Here is a 21,787-nt window from a genome sequence, read left to right on the forward strand (position 1 = left end):
CCTGCCTACAGAAGCACTAATTTCTCGTCCTTTCTTTCCACTTCCAGAGGAGTTTGAGTGTGTGTGAGTGTGTGTCTGTGTGTGTGTGTGTGTGTGTGTGGTGCGTTGAGGGTGATGGAGTAGAGGTCATGGAAATGGATTGGAGTTTTCTACTTCTATTTGAAATATTTCTATTTCAAACCCGGAGACAATAAGCCAGGCAAGCACTTCAGTCCCCATCTGAAGGCAAGGTTTTCTTGACTGGCATGCTTTGAGACTCCTGTCTCTGACGCAGCAAAGGATCATGGGATGCAGAGGCTAGGTGGCCTGGGTCCGGGTCCTGGTTCTGCCACTCGCTGGCAGTGTGACCTCAGCCAAGGTACTTAACCTCTCTGTGCTTCAGTTTCTTCACGTGCAAAATAGCACTGATAATAATAGGGCACGTTTCACAGGGCTTCTATGAGAATTAAATCAGTAAAGCCTCAGGAAGAGCCCAGGGCACTAGGAGGCCCCCGGCAGGTGATTGCAAGAATGGCGCTGTGCCCTGGCATCTGACCAAACCAGAAGGAGTGTGGGTGGGAGGCACTTGAGAGCCATAACGTTGACGGTCACCGTGGTGGACATCAGTGGGGATAGACGGGGTAGATGCTCCCTCTATGGGTATCTGAGGGCTGACCAGCCCCAAGGAAGTGCGTTAGGGTAATAACTCTCAATTCTCTTTCAGATGACTTTGTGGGTCTCTCCCCAAAGCAGTCCTGGTATGATATTGTGTTTCCAAGTTCCCCGGGGCCACCTTCCCTCAGGATCCCTCCGAAGCGTGGGACTTCAGTATTTACGCCGACAGCTCATTCGAAGGAACCCCGGATTCCCAGCCAGGGCTCTGCGCCCTGACTTTGTGTGGCCCATTTTCTAGGGGACACTGGGGGGCTGTCTTGTGGCCATCACAACGCACATGAAGGCACCAGACAGGCTTAAGGGGCTGTCAGAGCCAGGGCGGGAGCACCGTTGTCTCAGTTCTCTGCTGCTGTTGTGACTAATTACCTCAAACAGCAGCTTCAAGACGATGCCAGTGTATTATCTCAGTTCTGTAGGTTAGAAGTTGGACACGGGTCCCGCCGGGCTAAAATCAAGTCTGGGGAAGAATCTGCTTCTGCGATCATTCAGGTCGTTGGCAGAATCGAGAGCCTTGTGGCTGTCAGCTGGGGCTTCCCTTGAATCCTGGGGAACTCTCTTGCGGCTAACACATCCATCACCTCGAGTAGTTACCGTTTGTGTGTGGGGGTGGCTGTGGGTGGGTGGTGGGGACATTTACGATCTACTCTCCTAGTGACTTTCAACTATACAGCCCAGTGTTGTTAACTATAGTCACCCTGCTATAACATTGCATCCCCAGAACGTATCCGTCTTATAACTGTTAAGTCTGTACCCTTTGACCGACAGATCCTCATTCCCCCTGCCCCCACCAGCCCCAGCAACCGCCAGTCTACTCTCAGTTTCTGGGAGTTCAGTTTTTGTAGATTCCACGTGTAAGTGAGATCAGACAGTATCTGTCTTTCTCTGTCTGACTTATTTCACTTAGCATAACGCCCTCAAGGCCCATCCGTGTTGCTACACAGGGCAAGATTTGCTTTGCTTAAAGGCTGAATAAATGTTCCATCATGTAGGGGCGCCTGGGTGGCTCAGTCAGTTAAGCATCTGACTTCGGCTTAGGTCACGGTCTTGTGGTTCGTGGGTTCGAGCCCCACACCCGGTTCTGTGCTGACAGTGCAGAGCCTGCTTGGGATTCTTTCTCTCTCCCTCTCCCCTGTCGCACTCTGTCTCTCTCAAAATCAATAAATAAACTTAAGAAATATTCCATTGGGTACACCTAATACATTTTCTTTCTTGATTCATGTGTCGATGGACACTGAAGTTGTTTCCATGTCTTAGCTATTGTGAATGATGCTGCCATGAACATGGAGGTGCAGATATCTCTTTGATATAATTATTTTATTTCCTTAAGACATATTCCCAGAAGTGGGAAAGCTGGATTTTAGGGTACTTCTATTTTTATTTTTTTAAATGTTTTTTATTTATTTTTGAGAGCGCATGAGTTGGGGAGGGGCAGAGAGAGAGGGAGACACAGAATCTGAAGCAGGCTCCAGGCTCCGAGCTGTCCGCACAGAGCCCGACACGGGGCTCGAACTCACGGACCTTGAGGTCGTGACCTGAGCAGAAGTCGGACGCTTAAACGACTGAGCCACCGAGGCGCCCTGGTATTTATTTTTAACTTTTGGGGGAACTCCCACAGTGTCTTCCACAGTGGCTGTACCACAGGCCAACGCAGCCCTCCGTGCCTTCATAACCTCGGCCTCTAAGGGTCCCTCCCTCCACAAGCTGCCCCTGGGATTTCCAGGCTGCCCTCCCTGTGAGTTCTGGAATGCAGGCTGAAGCCTCGCACCCCATGGCTTTTGCCAGTGCAGTTTCCTCTGGCTGGAAGGCATCCTCCTCCTTCTTTTTTTTTTTTTTTTAATTTTTAAAAATTTACATACAAGTTAGTTAGCATCTAGTGCCACAGTGATTTCAGGAGTCGATTCCTGGTGCCCCTTACCCATTTAGCCCGTCCCCCTTCCCACAACCCCTCCCGTAACCCTCAGTTTGTTCTCCAGATTTATGAGTCTCTTCTGTTTTGTCCCCCTCCCTGTTTTTATATTATTTTTGCTTCCCTTCCCTTGTGTTCATCTGTTCTGTGTCTTAAAGTCCTCCTATGAGTGAAGCCATATATTTATCTTCCTCTAATTTGGCCCTAACCCTAACCCTCTAGTTCCATCCACATAGTTGCAAATGGCAAGATTTCATTCTTTTTGACTGCCCAGTAATACTCCATTGTATATATATACCACATCTTCTTTATCCATTCATCCATCAATGGACATTTGGCTCTTTCCATACTTCGGCTATTGTTGATAGTGCTGCTATAAACATGGGAAGGCATCCTCATTCTCGCTTTGCCCCCTTCCCTCCAACCTCCTGGAGATACCAGCTCAGGGGCATCTTCTGGGAAGCCCACCTGCCGCCAACCCCAGGCCGAACCCGGAGCCCTGAGTTCATTCTTCAGGGAACTTACCTGGTTGGACCACAGAGATGTCAGGTGACTCCATCAGCCTCGAGGTTTAAGCTCCTGGAGGGCGGGGGCAGAAGGGCTGTCCAGGATCCTTCAGAGGTGTTCTCAGAAAGTGGGAACTTTGTTTTTTTTTAATGGTTTTTATTTTATCTTTGAGAGACAGCGTGCATGAGCAGGGGAGGGGCAGAGAGGGATGGGGGACAGAGGATCCGAAGCGCACTCCTCACTGACAGCAGCGAGCCCGATGCGGGGCTCCAACTCAGGAGTTGTGAGATCGTGACCTGAGCGGAAGTCGGACGCTTAACTGAGCCACCCAGGTGCTCAGAAAGTGGGAGCTTCTAGTGGCATTTATTGAGTGCTTGCTGTTTGCGGGTGCGGCGCTAAGCACGTGCACTTATCGGCTCAAACCTGGTTGAGAGATGTTCTCATTGTCCCCATCGTACAGAGGAGACTGTGGGAGCTGACTCACGCACCTTCACTTAAAGGCTGCTAATGTCAGAAGACCTCCAAGAACGGTGGGTGAAAGCAAAACCATGGGGGGGCAGGGTCAGGTGGAGGTGCCTTTTCCAAATGCCAGATCACTTACCCCCTCACCTAGTCCCAGACAGAACGCACTAACATGGCTAACTCCGTAGTCTACGCATTCTTCCGCATCTCCTTTCTGTGTGCGGAATTAATCTTGGACCATCTTTCCGCATCAGCACGGAGAGATCCTATCCTTGCCCATTATCCATTCCAACATCCCTTCTGGGAGGCAACAATTGAAAACAACCCGAATGCCCTTGTAAGGGCAAATACAAATAATTGTCCCTCGTGCCAAAGAGGGAGACACCCCCCTCCCTTTCCTTAGAGCATTTACTCTAGAAAACTTGTAAATTCTTTCCCTGCTCCTTTTAGGTGTACTCAAGTCTTTGAAAAAGCTGAATAAGCCTCTAGTCAGTTTTGCCACCCAGGATCACTTTTCTTACGGATGGGAGAGCATATCCAGAAGGTCAGTGTCCCATCACCTAGTCTCTGTGGGAGGGTAGGAACCTAACATCAGCGTTGGGCTCCAGGTTGCAAAAAGTCTCCTCTTGTAAAGATAGAAATTAAAAAAAAATTTTTTTAATGTCCATTTTTTGAGAGAGAGAGAGAGAGAGAGAGAGCGGGGGAGGGGCAGAGAGAGAGAGGGAGACACAGAATCCGAAGCAGGCTCCAGGCTCTGAGCCGTCAACACAGAGCCCGACGCGGGGCTCGAACTCACAAACTGTGAGATCGTGACCTGAGCCGAAGTCGGACGCTCAACCGATTGAGCCACCCAGGTGCCCCAAGATAGGAATTTCTTTCTCCTGCAGATAAAGACAGCTAGCCCAACTGCCAGGTGAATTCAGGAAGAATTGTGACAAACGGGGCCATCTAGTACCCTTCCTTGAGGACTAGTTATCGTCTGAGAACATGGAGGTCGTAGGCTCGTATCTGCTGGAGGATATAAAAGGGTGGGGGTTCCTGCCTTTGCAATCTCTTCAGCGGATTGTCTGATGTGTGCCAGTCTGGTTTAATGCTTATTCAGTAATAGAACTGTTTTCTTTCTCTGCCGCTTTTGTGGAGAGCTTTTCTGATTGGTGGGAGATTTTTAAATTAAAAAAAAATTCCAATTTTAGAGAGCGAGAGCGAGAGAGCATGCATGGGTGGGAGAGAGGGGCAGAGAGAGAGAGAGAGAGAGAGAGAGAATCTCAAGCAGGCTCCACACTCAGCATGGAGCCTAATGGTGGGACTTGATTCCACGACCCTAGGATCATGACCTGAACTGAAATCAAGAGTCAGATCCTCAACCCACTGAGCCACCCAGGCATCGCAGTGGGAGATTTTGTTTTAAATGTTGTCTCCAGTACCTTCAAATGTCTTTCTACGGAGGACTGGTTGAATAAACTTGGTACCCCCACACGACGGGATATGATGTGGTCGTAGGAAAGAACGAGAACCTTCTCTCCATTTTCATTGTTGAGTGAAAGGTACAAGGTACACAGTAGTTTAGCACTTTTTCTGTAAAAAGAGTCTGTATTTGCATTTGCATAATCTCTGTAAGAGTGAAAAAGAAAATAAAGCGCGTGCGCGTGTGCGTTGAGGGGAACCGGGGCAGATGAAGGAGAGGAGAGATGGGATTTTTTTGCTGAACATCATTTTATATTTTCTGACTTTTGAAACATGCGACTGTATTATCTATTCAAAATAAATTAAAGGGAGGGCGGGTGGCAAGCAAGCAAACTACTGAAGAAAAGAAGTCCCAGGGACCAGACATTCTCTAAGCCTTTGATTCTGTTCGTTTCTGAGCTTAGCCTTGACCTTAGAACTGAAAACTGATTATATTGATTTTAGAGGGCTGATCTTAGTTTAAAAGCAGGGAATGTCTCTCTAAAAAAAGAAAAAAGAAAACAAAATAATAATCGGGTAGCTGATGCACTCCTCCCCAGCTGAGAGAGCTGCTTCCCAGGGTTCTCGGGTCCAGTTCTCAGTCTTGGTGGCTGGGGGAGGGGAGGGGACTCACTTGAGAGGTTTGGCATAGCCCCCACCCCCCCATCTCTCTGCCTCCCAGAAGGTCACTTGCTTTCCAAGAAGCCGGACTTCTTGAGTCAGGAGCGGTGACGGGAAGGGGTGTGTGTGGCACAGTGTCCATCCACATTGGGAACTGGGGAGTCAAGATGCCCCCAAGACCCCACCATTAGCCAGGGGTCCTTTTACAAGCTCCTCTGTGAGAATAATAGGAAAAAGGATACCGGGCAGGGGTCGTCTCTCAACCCTCCTGGCCACTTCTCCGTTCTGTTGATGTGCACTTAACTTCCCTTGGGCGTCAGGTCAGGAAATGGCCAATGCTGGGTGCTTCTTCCCTTTATCCCTGTGCTCCGCCCGTGAGGTAGGTGCTATTTATCATGGTCCCCATTTTAGGAAACTGAGGCACAGAGAAATAAGTGACCTCACACCGCTTGTGAGGGCTGGCTCGCCCTCTCTGCGGTTCCCCTTCGGACACCCCTGAGCCTGCCTCCGGCCGGCGGCTGCAAATCCGCCGTCGCTCAAGAGCCCGCGGGAGTTCTGAAACGGAACTGCAGGCACCGCGACCCAGCATTGGGGGCAGGGCTGTGCTTTGCATTTCCAGGCCCCGTGGGAGGCCCGTGGCTTTCTCCCCGGCTCCGGAGCGGAGTCTGCGTGGACGTGTAGGGACTCGGGCTCTGCCCCCCGGCTCCCCGCCACTTGCCCTGTGGCCTGGGCTGCATGCCTTGCCCAGGTTTCCAGTGTTAGCAACGGGGGCGGGTCAGGGTCATGTAACGGACCGCGCCAGGGGTCCTAGGTGGGGCACTGCAGGCTGCAGAAGTCGGCGGACGAGAAGAGCCTGAACACGTTGACCAGCGGGAACATGAGCACAGCCCCGAGGAGGGAGCCCAGCTGCACCGCCGCCCCACACCACAAGAGGGCGCTGCGGCTGCGGTCGCGCAGGATCACGCCCAGCATCACCTTGACGTAGCTCAGGCAGCCGATGAACAGCACCCAGGAGGCCACCTGTGGGTACAGGGCAGGGGAGATGCAGAGTGAAGGGGGCTTTGGGGGTGAGCCCCAGGGGAGAAGGGTGCTTGTAGGGAGACCTAACGGGCCTAAGGGAACCCCAGGGAATAACCTCCGCGTTGAGTAGAGCCTTTGGGGGTGACCCTCTAGGGCTAAGGGGGCCCCCTGAGTTGACACACATGCCCAGGGCAAAGGAGAACCCAATAGCCTTTATGTCCCCCCATAACCAAGTCAAGGGCGTCTGGGAGAAGGCCACTGCTGACAGACGCATGGCCGTCCACATGGCGGGAAGGGTGCGGCAAACAGGGGAGAGGCTGGACTGTCACCTTGGACCAGCCACCTCACCTTCCTAAGCCTCTGTTCCCAAATGAGAAGCATCCCTCCCCTGCCCAACCCCACCTGGGGCTTCCTCGGGGAGCAGGCCCAAAGCCTTTGGTCAGTGGAAAGGGCCTTGGCTAGGTGAGGCGGGGGGGCGGGGGGGGGACAGCTCCACAGGCCAGGTACTTACAATGAGGACTTCTCCACCCCAGTGGCCCTGCATGAGGGGGCAGGGGCTCATCACGGCCATGGCCATGTTGTAGGCCCCGAAGCCAGTCCCGAGCACTGTGAGGACGCCCAGGAATGGCAGAGACCTAGGGCAGAGTAGGGGAGAAGGATGGAAGAAATGGCAAGCCTGACCCCTGCCGCCTCCACCCCGGTGGGGGGGGGGGGAGGGTCAGCGTCTCCGGGGTTAGAGGTCAGATCCACGTGGAAACTTCCAGGCCACCTGGCTCAAGTGGGTCAGTGAGGTTCCTGAGGGGCAAGACTGGCCTAAGTCACCCTGAACGTTAACAGCAGGGGGAACAGAACGGATCCGGGGCTACAGGGACCTGATTCGGATCCCATGTCCCACTTGAGCTGTAAGACTGGTCTCTGAGCCCGTCTCCTCCCCTAGGAGATGAGTGTCGCAGGCCTGTGGGGGCCTGTGGGGCAGAGTGTGCTGGGCCTGGCCCTGGGCCCCGCCCGGTATTTTATCTGCTGTCATTTCCTCCTGCAACATTCCCAACCTGGGCCCGGAAGCCGGGCCGACTAGAAGGTGGCTTTGATCACAGCACTGGCACAGCAGGGGGTGTTGTGAGACCTCAGCTGACCCCTTCCCTTCCGGCTTCATCTACCCTGGTCTACAACGTGAGGTTGGCCTGATCTAGAGGCCCTGGTGGCCTTCCAGGTAGGCTCCGGGTGTGACAACTGAGGACACCGTCCTTCGTTCGGGGTCGTCACCCCTGCGACCTCCCTGCCTACGCTCTTCACGACACCAAGACCTGTCTGTGGTCCTGAGTGAGAGCGGAGGGTCTGCCCCTGCCTCTGAGGACACTTTCTGCTGGAAGATTCTTGGAGCCCCTGGCTTTCAGATTTGGTATTTCTAACATTCTGGGTGTCTCTCATCCCGCAGATCTGTGGCTTCTGCTTCATCAGAAATCTCTAGTCTCCCGCCACAGTTGTAAGCCCTAAGGGAGGACACTCAGCTCTCTGGCAATCTGACCTTTTCTGTCGCTATTCCCATTCTCCCTTCTTCCTGGGCCGAGGGAGGTGGGTGTGAGCAGGTCGGAGAGGACCGCCAGGATGGGCAGGGCGGAGTGGTGGGTGGGAGGTTGTGGGGCCCTGAAGTTCCCTGACTCCAAAGCCTGTGTCTCCTACCGGCGTCTGAACCCCCCACGGTGGAACCACCGAGGTTGCTTGACTAAATTTGGCAATCTCAGGCCCCAATCTAGACTGGCTTAATCTGCATTTTATCAACTTGCCTAGCCATTCTTCCAGAACTGCAGCTGCAAAGGAGCCAGCAGGAGCTGGAGGAGGGAGAACAGGGCTGAAATCCTGGGAATTAGACCCTTTCTCTGAGCCCCGGGGCTTCTATTTGTACATGGGAACCTCAGCTCCCGCCTGCCCATTCCTTCTCAAGGGCCAATGTCAAGGCAAGTCAGCACTTACATTGGACCTGCCACGTGCAGGCACTGCTCTAAAATCTTTACAAAGTTAGCTTGTCTTTTGCTCCCGGCCACCGTAGGAGGTAGAACTATTATCACCCCCATTTTCCAGATAAGTACCCTTGAGGCACAGGGAAGTGGAGTGACTTATCCAGGATCACAGAAGCTAGGACGTGACGGAGCTGGGATCTGAACCCAGGCAGTCAAGCCCTAGAAACCGTGTTCTTAACCACTACACATAGAGCCTGATAGGTGGGGTTTGGAATCCTGACTTCTGGAACGAAATCTGCCCCAACAAGAGTTCCCCAGGACCAGGTGGGACGGACCTGTGAGGCAGGAACATGGAGAGGAAGCAGGCAAGAGGGTTGGCCATGGAGCTGAGGGTGGCCGACAGGTGGTAGGCGATGGGGCCGTAGGACAGGCAGGAGTAGGTCTGCACGGAGGGCAGCACGCCGTTGGTGAGCGCGTTTACAAAGGCCACCAGGATGTAGATGAAGGTCAGGTGGGCTGGGTGGTGGGGGGCCGTTTTCTCCTCTGGATGCCCCTGGGCCTTGCTGTTGTCCCTTGGCCCTGGGGGGCCCGGGTCCTCCCCTTCCCGTGGCCGGATGGAGTGGAGGGTGACCTGGGAGGTGAGGAGGTCTTCTATGGAAGATTCCCTGGGTCTGGGCTGCCGCTGGAGGACAAAGAAAGCGGCCAGGCAGCAGGCCATCATGAAGGAGAGGAGGAGGAAGAAGACCAAAGGCGAGAAGTTGGCCGGCAGGTGGCGACTTTCCAGATGGACCGCGGAATGTGCCGTCCCGGCAAGGTCAGACGCAGAAGTGCTGTTAGCTCCCTGGGGAAAGACACAACAAGGCTCAGCCGGGTCCGCGGGGGATGTCAGGGCACAGGTAACAACAATGTTAATAATAATGTACAATAAATAGCATGCGTTGTTAATAAGGGATGAATGACATAACACATAACTCCTAAGGTAATGATAATAAATGCTCATGAGGTCTGACGGCTCCCTGGGGACCAGCCCTTTGCCTGGGTCAGAACGGTCTGTCTAACCCGAGGGCCATAGGGAGTGCGTGACAAAACCAGTCCACGTGAGCCCACTTGATTCTGACTTAGGAGCTCCACCTTTTCCCACACTACCGCCTGCCAAGGGCTGCCAGCCACAGATGTGTTCTGAGCAGGGGCAGCGTCGCCCAAAGTCGCCCTGTGGGAAGGTGGCCTGGTGTGGCCCAATCCCTCTCTCGCTTTTTCTTTTAGAGCTTTCAAGTCCTCTCCGGGCCCAACGTGGGGCTCGAACTCACAACCCGGAGATCAGGAGTCGCGTGCCCTACCGACTGAGCCCGCCTGGCGCCCCACGGCCAAATCGCTTTTCGAGAGATAACCTATGGACATCTAGATTTACGCGTGGGACATTTCAAACGTTTAAATGTCTTCAACCAAGGCAAACAGTCAAAGTCAAACGCTTGCAGGATACGGCCGCCTGGGGCCACTGGTCTGCGCCCGGTGATGAACTGCTATGGTTTGGGCAACACCGGGTGCGTGTGAGGTGTCTAAGACCCAGGGGGAAACAAAGTCTGACATGTGAAACAACACGAAGCCGTGGCTAAAGCCTACGGTTCTTGGCCCTGGCCGTACCTTAGCATCACCCGGGGAATTTTGAGGAAATACACGTTCACAGTCCCGATTTTGCAAGCTGGAAACGCAAAACGCTCTGAAAGTGAGCTCCCCCGGGGGCAGGTGATGCGAGAGCGCAGCCGGGTCAAGGACAGCGGTCTGCCCAGCATCTAGGAAGCACGAGCCCCCCCCCGCGCGGCCCGGTCTGTGATCAGTCACAGAGCGCGGCCATGGGAAATGTCGGGTACCTGGGGGAAGACAGTCTTCCTGGTGGTCTCGGCGCTTGGGGTGGTTTCTAACGGCTTAGTGACGTTGACACAGGTAGTGAGACCCGAGCCCTGGGCAAGAGCCACCAGCGCAGGCAGGAGGCCGCTGAGCCCTTCGCCCACGAAGAAGGTGGTGAGGTAGTGGGCGGGCAGCCGGCTCATGAAGGGCAGGAAGGTGACCGACGAGGTGCAGTCCACCAGGGCCAGGAAGAAGGTGAGGACCATGAAGGCGATGCTGTGGGGGCCGTCCAGCACCCAGGGAGTGACATTCCAGAGGAAGGCGAAGAGGGTACAGGTGACGGTGCCCACGCCCAGCACGGTAAAGATGATGGGCACCTCCGAGAGGCAGCCAGGCTGGAAGTGATGGAGCAGGGTGACCAGGAGGGGGCCGATGTTGGCCAGCTGGATGGTCACTGTGAGGTAGGAGGGGAGATACCACCCCTCGGGCAGCTCCGCCACCAGCAGGGGCAGCTCAACCCAGAGCCCGTTGATGGCCACCCAGGAGCCCAGCCCGAAGGTGCAGACCAGCAGGTGTATCAGGAGGGGCATGGCGATGTCCGCCCCGTGCCGAACGAAGCCGCCACCTCCCGGATCGGCCTGCGGCGGGGCTGCCGGAGAAAAACATCAGGTGAGCGAGGCGTCAGGGTCGCCATCGGGGACGAGACAGTGCCGTGGAGCCCGGGTGTTTCCTGATCTTTCCCCTTCTCCTGAACGAGTTGGCTCTTCGTGATAGGAAAACGGACGCATTCTTTGATGGCTAACCTTTCCAGAGGGGAAAGCCTCCCTAACAGTGGCCCGTCATTCCAGAGGCCGCCGGAGAGAAGTTTGGCACATTGAATCGCACAGCTATTGCATCAAAGCAAGCAAACAACAAACCAAGCACCCTCTTCAAAGAAAAAGGAAAGAAAAGAAAAAGAGAAAAGAAAAAACAAAGGGAATCGAGGACAGTGACCCTCCTCGTTGGAATGAGATGCAAATATGTTAAAGAGTTAATGCGTCTTAAACAGTGCCTGGGGCCCAGTAAGGGCATAGGCACCATTTCGGAGAGAAATGTTGATTGGGCCAGTCACCTCCTTTTGCGGATGGGCGGGGTCCGGGGAGGTGGGATTTGGAGCTCGTCCCCTGCAGCACGTGGCCTCCTAACCCCCATGGGAACCCAGGCCTGATCCCTCAGTCCCTCCCTCTTCACATGTCAGTCTCTCTTGTTCTTCTAGAAGGGGCAGAAGCGTCTCTGTGGCCATGCCTCACCCGGGGAAATTCCCCACACCTCAGCGGCTCCTTTCCCGGTTCCCACACACAGATCTGACTCTCGGGCCCCAGATGAACTCTCTTCTTCCCTCCTCCACTGAGGGAAGCCAATCCTGGAGCAGAGGGCAGTCCGACCTGCTTTCCGTCTCACCCCACCACCTCCTTTCTGGAGGCCTGAGGCAGGTGGCTTAAGTTCTGGCCTCTCACCTGTTGAGGCCAGCCTAACAGCCTGGAACGGGCCTGGCTCGAGGCAAGCCGAGAGGACCCACAGAGACAAGCTCCAGGCAGCTGTCGCCTGGAGAGGACCTCTCTCACAGGTCTGTTGTGCCCAGCTTCTCGGCCGCTCACTCCCACCTGAGACCAGAATGTGGTCCAGGACGGGCAGGATCTCACTGCGACAAAGCTGCCCTACACCAACTCAGGCAGAATTCTGTCTACGATCGGGAACTGATATGGAAGGACAAACAGGGAGAGGTTGAATGATACTCCAAGGCAAATGGCTGCTGCCTCCCATGAGTCCCTCTTCCTTTCTTCTTTTGTTGTTACAGAGACCAGATTTTCGGTTGGGCAAACAGCCACCAAGCTACAAGAGTACAGGGGCGCCTGGGTGGCTCAGTCGGTTAAGCGTCCGACTTCGGCTCAGGTCATGATCTCACGGTTCGTGGGTTCGAGCCCACGACAGCTCCGAGCTGACAGCTCCGAGCCTGGAGCCTGTTTCGGATTCTGGGTCTCCCTCTCTCTCTGCCCCTCCCCTGCTCACACTCTGTCTCTCTCTCAAAAATAAACGTTAGAAATCAAAAAACAAAGAGCTACAAGACTATACTTCCCAGCCTCCCTTGCAGCGGTGCATGGCCATCTAATCGAGGCCAGACCGATGAGGCTGTGAGGACTTTGAGAAGTCTCCTTAAAGATAAGGGGGTGTACCTTCCCTCTCTTCCTCCATCCTGCTGTCTGGAATTCGGGTGTGATGCCCAGAACTCCAGCAGCCGTTTTGCGCCAAGAGGGATGGTGTGGGGGCTAGAGGGAGACTAGACTTCAAGACTTTGTGGCACAAAGCTGCAGAACCAGTCCTGTTCTGCCTGCCACTGAACTATTTTGTTTGTTCAGTGTTGTTTATGTTGTAAGTAAGCTTTCATCTTGTTTAAGCTACTCACATTATATATAGCAAAACACTGGCCAAGCGGACAGACATAGATGTTCAAGGATATATCAGACTGGTTATAGCAGCCAGAAACTAACATTTATCTCCTTTATTCTGAATGTCCCAACTCAGAAGCTCTGGTGTTGCCCTAACGGGAATTTGATCAAAAACCAAAACCAAACATTAGTTGTTGAAATACACCTTAAAGAGGCATTGACAAGTTACGAGTAAACTCGGGAGCAAACATCTTCCAGAGAAATGCAAAGAGATGGATGAATGGAGGGAGAAAGAGAGAGAGAGAGAGAGAGAGAAAACAAAGAGCCTTAATATGGGATTTGATGCCAAGGGTATAAATTAAGCCGCTGAGTCATTTCGTATTGATAGGTACCGCACTCCATAGCGGAGTCAAAACAGTAGCAAACGTCTGTATTCTGAGTAACATTCCCCCAGAGTCTCAGAAACGCCAGGAGAAACGGACAGAAACAGTCAACGGTCGGCGGTGCGGTGTTGATTCAGTGCTCTAGGCCTTGACCGCAGAAGGTAGTGTAAAGTAAACAAAGGATATAGGGGAGGCAATAAACGATATTTCTAATAAAGAGGAAGAAGTCAATAATTAAAGGGAGGAGGTGGATTTGCTAAAGAAACATGGTTACTTGTATCCTCTGAAAAGCTATTAAAATAACGAGAGAGTTCAGCAAGCTGTCCAGCTACACGTTCATTCACACCTGTGATTTTCCTGCACAGAACCAGTCAGAAAACCTGACTTGCTACGGTACTCCTTTGGGAAAAAGAAATAAAGCTAGATGTCTTTCTTACTTCCTATTCCCGACGCCTGAAAAAGGAATTCCAGCCGGATCAAATATCTAAATAGTTTTTAAGTGAAAAGTAGAATATTAAGTGTAAAATCACAAAATTCTATTCCTGAAAACATTATCACGCTGTGTTGACTGACTTGGATTTAAATTTTTTTTTTTAAAGAATCGTTAAATATATATAACAGGTATAAAATCAAACATATCGGTTTTTCCATTAAGTGCAAAAATCACGAAATTCTATTCCTGAAATCATCATGGTACTGTATGTTTAACTAACTTGGATTTAAAGAAAAAAATGTGTTAAAAAAAAAAAAAGAATAAAGAAACCCAAAGAAAATATAGGCAGAGGGAACAGCTTGTGCAAATGTCCTGGGGCAGGAATGAGCCTGGGCCAGTGCGGCTGGAACAGTGGGCTTGATGGGGAGATGAGAGCAGATAGGCAGGTAAGGAGCCTGAATTTCATTCATGTGCACTAGGTTCTATGCACTGAAAGACTGAATCCCTACACCCCAGAGCCGAGTTCTCTGGGTTCTGTAATTTGAGGGAAGTGATTTGGTCCCACAAGTCTCTTCTCTTGGCTAGAGAGCAGTTATGATGGTGGAATGGCCCAGCCTAACCCATCTCCTGCGTGACTCTCCTGCCCTGGCCTACTTTCAGCACATACCGAGTGCCACATGCTCCTGGACCTGGGAGACACTGATGGGGGATGTGGCCATCAGTGAAATGAGTCAGGGGCAGAGTGGGGGAGAAGGTCCTAGGCAGAGGGAACTGCACGTGCAGAGTACCCTGTGGTTTCAGAGTACTGAGGAGTGGCTCAGAGGGAGTACGCTGGGGAATTTTTTAAAAGTCCTTATCTCTCTTCTCTCTTTTTCTTATAGTGACCTTGCAGTGCGGGTGCCATTCATTCAACCAGTATTTACTGGGCACTTGCTGTGAAACACTGAGCAAGTCAGCAGTGATGAGGGCTGTGGGAGGGGAGCAGAGCTGGGAGGGCGGCATTCCTATCCGGGATTGTCAGGGGGAACATGAAGGAAATGTGAGAGTGAGCGCTCCCAGGGGAGAGTAGTGCAGGGGGCGGGAATGGGGTGGGGCCTCACCTGCCAGGTCCCAGAAACAGCTCTTGGTGTTGGGAGAACCAGGAGGCCAGTGTGGGAGGAGATGGGCAGGTCACACAGGGCCCTGGAGGCAAGAGTTTAGGTGTTTTCCCTGAGCCCAAGTCTCCCTTCCTGGGCAGAGGGAGGACCGGCTGTAATTTCGTTTTACCATAATCACGCTGGCTGTTGTGAAGAGAGTAATGTGGGGCCGGGGCAGGCGTAGGAACGAGACCTGCCAAATAGGTTAATTATCAGGAAGCTGGTGGAGGAATCCAGGCAAAAAGAGACAGTAATGATAACAGTAACGAGAACTGTAACAACAGCCATCATCTACTGGCCAAGCGCTTTACACACACTCTCCATCAAATCCTCTCCACAATCCCGAGGTAGGCAGGACGATCACCCCTATTTCATAAATGAGTTAACCGTGGCTCAGAAGAGCAAAGTAATGTGCCCGGGGTCACCCAGCGGGTCAGCTGGGAGCTGGGGTTTGAACCGAGGCGCGTCTGACCGTCACGGCCTGAGCAGAGCCCCGGAGGCAGGGGGATCGTGAAGATGTGGCAGGGGCCACACTGAGCAGGATCCCTTTACACTCACCCCCGGGCCTCCCCACCGCGTGGGCCGGGCCGGGGAGAAACGGGGTGCCAGCCTGTTGGAACCTGAGACAGACTCCAAGGCCTGGCTACTTCCTGGGGCCCCATCAGCGACTGTGGGAGAACAGAACCCCAAGGCTTTGAATGAGACTCTTCAGGCTCAGTCCGCTCCATGACACGTGGGCACACAGGTACAGAAGCCAGGAGTGTCCCTCCCCCCCTCCCCGAAGAGGTCTCTTTCCTTCAAAGTTTTGCAGCGGAAGCTGAGAGTCCTAGGCCCAGGGGGGTGCAGGGGGTGGGGGTGGGGGGCCAGTGTACCCTCAGTGTGTGGCCGGGCCACCCTCTGCCCCACCAGGAGGGAAAGGCCCTGTCCGACCTTGACCATCGGGAGGCTCCGGTCCGAACCCTCCCCGGCTCTCTGCTTTGTGCCCTCCTCAGTTCAGTTGCGACGATTTATCTGTGTCTTATCTTTTGAGTGCCGACCTCTCCCACTGTAGTATAATCTTTGTGTGAGCAGGGCCCTGTCTCTCTCCCAGTGCCAAGGTGGCCACCTAGTTTGCCAAGGGCTGGGTCGACAGCCTGCCTCAGCCATGCGGGTTGAGTCGACCTGGCTGGCCTGGGCCATGCCAGCTGGCAGTGTGGGCACGGTCTACACCCGCTCCTGGACAGGGGTCTGAGTCAGTGTTGTCCCGGAGTCCTCGGTGACCCCCGCCTGGGGCCCGGCCCGCCCTCATGAGAGAGGTGGGGAGGTTGTCCGGGCTGGAGCAGGATGGCTTTGAGAGGACAGAGCAGGGAGAGAAAGAACCAAAGCTAGAAGCCAAAATGAGCAGAGAGACAGAGCGACGGAGAGACAGAGGCGGGGCAAAAGGAGGAGGTGGGGCGGAGAGGGCAGGGGGCAGGAGGGGAGGCGATGGAAGTAGGGGAGTAGCAGGGTGTGCTGGAACCCTGGCCTGGCTCAGCCACCGCCCTCACCCCCTCACTCACGTCCACATGTATCAAGGGGCCTTCTCCGCCTCTCATCATCTTGGAGTCCCCGGGCCCTCTCCAACTCAATGTTCCCATCTCACAGATGCGGGGAAACCGAGGCCCAGAGAGGAGGCGGTGCTTGCCCACACCGTGTCCCCCCCCCATCCCCCCCATCTCAGGTTGTGGTGGCCGTCCGGGCCTGTGCTCACCCACTGTGTGTCCTCAGGCTAGCTGCTCACCCTCTCTGGGGCCTGGTTTCTCCATCTAAGAAAGGGGGCGGGGATGGGCCTGTTCTGCGGGTCTTGGCTGACAGGGAGGAAGGGAGGAGATCATGGGAGCCCAGCAGGCCGGCTGGCAGAGACTTCCAGCTCCCTTCCTCCTCCTCCTCCTCCTCCTCCTCCTCCTCGGGGCCTCCCACGAGGCTGACCTTGGTCAAGCAGCCTCCCCTCCGTGCTCATCCCAACCCCCAGCCCTCCTGCCAGGCTGGTGAGGCTCCAGCGCAACCTGGCAGGAATGGCCGTCTAGACTTCCCCAGCGGCGTGTTCATGCAGCCGGGCAGAGGTCGGTGGGGGGGCCCAGTCTTTTGGCCCGGGGAGGAGGGGGCTGGAGTCCACCGGGCGTCCCAGCTGGGCTCCCGGCTCCGACGGACCGCAGAGGGAGAGGCCCTTCGTCCCTCCTATCCCTCTGGCCTCCAACCCAGGAGTCTGAAACTGGGGGGGTGGGTGGGGGGGGGTGGGGGGTGGGAAGCTACAGGCCACTGGCTGTCCCCCAGATAAGTGCCCCCCCCCCCCCCCCCGCTCAGGGCCCCGTGTCAGCCGGCCCTCGGTAGAGGCAGCCGTGCCCTCAGAGGCCCGAGCCGCCCAGTTTCTGCCGGCTTACCTGCAGGTCCCGGTCCCAAGTGACTCTGCCTGGGAGGGGCGGAGGCGGCCGGGTTAGTATTAACCTGCCCCGCCCAGCCCAGCGGAGGGGGAGGGGCGGGGGGCGGGGCTGTCGGCTGCACCAAGAGCCTACTGTGTGTCTGGAGTCCGGCCCGGCCACCCCGATCCTGAAGATCCCGGTGACCCCGCGGGCGCAGCAAAGGGCTCACATTCTCGGGCGCTTACCGCCATCCACATTTTATGAGGGTTGACCCCGAGAAGGCAGAAGACCTGCCCAGGCTGCCTCTGGCCTTGCCCCAGGGCCACCGTAATTCCTGTCACTCCAGGGGCAGGGCTCCCTGGAGCCCCAACTCCTGGTGCGAATAGTGGAGTTTAAGCAAGTCACTTGGAAAGTGGGGGTGTTAACAGCGCCCTCCTCATGGGGCAGAAATCCTGACAGGCAGTGTGTGCTGACTCTGTGCCAGGCACCGAGCTTGACATGAATCCGTGTATCTACTCTTCACAGCCTTTGGGGGGGGGGGGGCTACTATCGCAATCCCACTTTACAGATGAGGAAACAGAGGCCCCGAGAAGTCAAGAGCCGCGGCAAAATAACGACCGACAAATAACCGCTTTGCCATATTGCAGTCGTTCATATCTGATGAAACGTTTCAGGGATCCTAGGTCGCGGGCAGGCAATGCTTTCATTTCCTACTTTACAGGTGGGGAAGCTGAGACTCCAAAGAGGTTCAGCGACTGGCTCAAGGTGTCCTGGCTGGTAAGCGTGAGGCCATATTCGAGCCCAACTCACACGGCCGGTGGCTGGAGTGGGGGGTGGGGCCGGGTGGGGTGGGGAACGTATCGCCCAGGGCTTGGGGCTTGTACATTTGTTCATTGCCTGTTGACTTCTGCTGGGAATTCTGACCTGCTTTCTGCCGTGTTCTCGGAGACATTCAATTGCTCAAGAGAGCAATCACTCTCCAGGCAAAAGCTTGGGAGGAGAGGTGAGCAGACCCCCTCCCTCTCGGCTGGCAGGGGCTAAGGAACCGTTTGGGTTGTGAGGACACAAGAATGTGCTTCCTGGGGGGCCTCCACCTGGACGCTGCTCCTGTCCCCTCCTCTGATGCTCCTTTCTGACTCCAACCATCCTCCCTTCAGTTGGATCCGCATCCCTGCTGGTGTAGTTTCACTTCGTGCCACCTCACCGGGGCCTCTTAGGGTATTTTTGTTTTCCATTTAAAAATATCTTCAGGGGCACCTGGGTGGCTCAGTCGGTTTAAGCGTCCCACTTCCGCTCAGGTCGCGATCTCTCGGCCTGTGAGTTCGAGCCCCGCCTCGGGCTCTGTGCTGGCGGCTCAGAGCCTGGAGCCTGCTTCGGATTCTGTGTCTCCCTCTCTCTCTGCCCCTCCCCCCGCTTGTGCTCTGTCTCTCAAAAATAAATAAGTGTAAAAAATTTTTTTTTATTTTTATTTTTTTATTTTTGGGACAGAGAGAGACAGAGCATGAACGGGGGAGGGGCAGAGAGAGAGGGAGACACAGAATCGGAAACAGGCTCCAGGCTCTGAGCCATCAGCCCAGAGCCCGACGCGGGGCTCGAACTCACGGACCGCGAGATCGTGACCTGGCTGAAGTCGGACGCTTAACCGACTGCGCCACCCAGGCGCCCCTAAAAAGATTTTTTTAAAATGTCTATATTATCAACCCTCAAGGACTCCCCTCTTGCTCGCTAAATTAAGAAAAATGCCTAAGCCTCACATTTCTGTCCCTTCTCAGCTGGGACCAATAAACCTTGACAATTTTATCCTTGTTCTTTCTTATATGTAGCCAGAACTACTTACCATTCTCTAAGTATTTATAGTACATCGAAGCCACCAAAATTTCCATATGAATTCTTCTATTAGAATACCCTTTCTGTCCCATCTCTGGCACAATCCTATCTGTAATTTCGAAGCCAATCTCACATGTTACCTCCTCCAAAGAAACCTTTCCAGATATCTGTTTCTAATATAACCACTATACATTGGGGGCTTAATAAATGTTTGTTGCATATGTAGCCAGGGCACGGGGGTGCAAAACAGATCCGGTTCTGCCACACGCGCTGTTGATCAAATCCAGAGGCAGAGAGACGAGTAGAGGTGAAACAAGAAAGGAATCGATTTCAGCAAGGCCAACACCGGAAAGACAGAGGACGAATGTGTCAGAGACAGTTTCCAAAGTGCCGAAAATACTTCCAGGTCTATATAAGGAAGGTGCGGGACAAAGGGGGTGGGTCCCCGCAGGTGGGCAGTGAAGGTCAAATCGCTCCTCCTCCTGCTAGCTCAGGGTGTCCTTGTGGCTGGAGGGGACAGTTTCTGTTCCCAGCCGGGATGCTCTGCCCACCTGGCAGAGACCAGCTGGAAAGAACCCTAGTGAAAAGTCTGAGGTCAGGACGGAGACAACTGAAGCCCTCTTTCACGTGCACGAATGGATGAACCCCAACCAAAATATACTCCCTTTCCTTGTCATCTCCAGATATTTTTACAGCCTCGGTTGTTCAGTTAAGACTGTTATTGGGGCGCCTGGGTGGCTCAGTCAGTTTAGCATCCAACTTCAGCTCAGGTCATGATCTCGTGGTTTGTGAGATCGAGCCCAGGGTCGGGCTGTGTGCTCACGGCTCAGAGCCTGGCTCCTGCTTGGGATTCTGTGTCTTCCTCTCTCTCTGCCCCTCCCCCCACGCATGCGTGCACGCGCTCTCCCTCTCTCTCAAAAATAAACAAACTTAAAAAAAAAAAAAGGCTTACTATTATCGGGGCACCTGGGTGGCCCAGTCAGTTGTGCTTCCGAGTTCGGCTCAGGTCGCGATGGTCTCACCGATCTCACCGTTGGTGAGTTCGACCCCCTGTTGGGCTCTGTGCTGACAGCGTGGAGCCTACTTGAGATTGTGTCTCTCCTTCTCTGCCCCTCCCCACTCTCTTCCTCTCAAAATAAATACGTAACCTTAAAAAAAAAAAAAAAAAAGACTGGTAGTATCTTTTGTGGGAGCAATTTTAGGTTTACGGGAAAACGTCCCACCCGCATTCTTTACAGACTGGGGCATACGGCCGACTGCTTTCTGAGGCTTGCCTTTTCTACCAAGTATCTCAGAGATCTTGCTATAGCCTGCACATCCAGACCTTCATTCAGTGGCTTCAGTCACTGAGCAACTTTTATTAAGTGCCAGTGAAACCGGCGCTTTCCAATAAAGTCTCCGCTTCTGATCTGAAAACAAGGCTAAGTTATTGTCCTGCGTTCAGAGTAGCTAGAGGGAAGCGAACTGTAACCCAAAGCCTGTTTCTTTCCACAACAGACTGCCTGCTTCTAAAGGGCAGTTAGCCTAGGGAATATACCATGGGGCCTTGTCACCGCCTCTCATAGATGAACTCTCTCTGATGCGCAACTCACAAGACATTTGTGTAAGTGGCTTTCCACGCGCTGAGCGGCCCGCGACCTAAGGAGCGTCCTGATGGACTGCGCCTGCGCGGATCAACAACGCCCTCAACTTTACCTCCCCCTTTGTAGCTTCCAATCACATTGGTCCAGGCTCTCCCTAAAATCCGGGAAAGCCTCAAGACCCCTTTTTCAGGGCAGGCAGATTTGAGATCCCACCCCCACCCCCATCTCCCCGTTAGGTGGCCTTGCAAATTAAAATTTTCTTCACTGCAAACCCGGTCTCCGTGTTCGGCTTGGGGGCCCACGGGGCCCTCGTTCCCTCATTCGGTTACACCAACAATGTCAGACACTGGGAGAGATGCTTGGGACATAAAATTGAACAGAGGAGACAGACGAAGCCCTGGTCTTTGGAGAGCTGACCTTCTAGTGAAGCGAAGGGACGATAAATGTAGGAAGTGAGGTCATTAGTTAGTGTGTTAGTCCGCAGGAAAAAAAAGAGGGCGAGGGGAACCCGGAGTGGCAAATGCGGGCAGGCTTCGGAGTGGGGGCAGCCAGCAGAGGCACCCTGAGGGGGACAGAGTCCCAGGCTGGGGAAGGACAGGCCTACAGGTGTTCCATTACCCGACTGCCCCAGGACGAATTTGGCCCACCCCCGTTGCTGGGCCCCTGTCGTTTGCTGCGGCCGCAAACACTGGCAATACCTGCAGAATCCGCTCCCAGCAGTGAACTACAACGTGCTCAGAGAGAGATCGTCCAGTTCATTGCCTTCCAAAGGCGCTGCACGAGGACCACGAGTTTCCCACAAAGAGCTGCCCTCCGGGGCTCGTCAAACGTGTACATTCTTCTGGCAGGTCACAAGGGCGCTCACATTCCACGAGGAGCCTTTCCAGAGCGGAGATCAGCTAATCCGCTACCGGGCCCCCAGGGCAGGCGCGGGAAGGTTCACGCCTAGGTGGTGGGTGGGCAGGGCTTCCAGAACCGGTTCGTGGGGTGAATGGATGAGGGGGTTGGAGGAGCCGCTGCAGTTACCCACGGGGGCCACCAGAGGGCGCAGGGTGCTACAACCTCCGGAAGAGGAACCTTCCTGGGGCATCTGAGGAATTAGGACCTTCTCTCTGGGGGGTGCGCGGGGCATACGTGCCGGGGAGGTGGAAGGAAGGAGAGTGGGGGGAAAGGAGACGTAGGCTTCGAGGGGATTAGAGAGAGGA

The 21,787-nt window shown here is 54.3% G+C and overlaps 1 protein-coding gene across 1 annotated transcript; it reads right to left on the reverse strand.

Annotated features, from left to right (window-relative positions):
• Positions 1-6,400: 6,400 nt before the first annotated feature.
• SLC52A3 (solute carrier family 52 member 3) lies at positions 6,401-11,006 on the reverse strand. The gene is made up of 4 exons (XM_047068084.1): positions 10,440-11,006; positions 8,907-9,412; positions 7,125-7,248; positions 6,401-6,613 (listed from the first exon to the last, which is right to left on the reverse strand). The coding sequence occupies exons 1-4, from the start codon at positions 11,004-11,006 to the stop codon at positions 6,401-6,403; spliced, it is 1,410 nt and encodes a 469-aa protein (XP_046924040.1).
• Between the last annotated feature and the right edge of the window lie 10,781 nt (positions 11,007-21,787).

The sequence above is a fragment of the Lynx rufus genome, unplaced genomic scaffold (genome assembly GCF_022079265.1).
Source record: "Lynx rufus isolate CCGP_SWC_20201006 ecotype Redwood Valley unplaced genomic scaffold, mLynRuf1.p SCAF_8, whole genome shotgun sequence".
Classification (NCBI taxonomy): domain Eukaryota; kingdom Metazoa; phylum Chordata; class Mammalia; order Carnivora; family Felidae; genus Lynx; species Lynx rufus.

Excerpts from the sequence above, each read along its gene's own strand:
- SLC52A3 (XM_047068084.1), bottom strand. The coding sequence starts at position 11,006 with ATGCCCCTCCTGATACACCTGCTGGTCTGCACCTTCGGGCTGGGCTCC. Across the intron at positions 7,249-8,906 it reads TCCATGTTCCTGCCTCACAG|GTCTCTGCCATTCCTGGGCG; the intron begins GTCCGTCCCACC and ends ACTCTGCCCTAG. Across the intron at positions 6,614-7,124 it reads GGGGTGGAGAAGTCCTCATT|GTGGCCTCCTGGGTGCTGTT; the intron begins GTAAGTACCTGG and ends CTGTACCCACAG.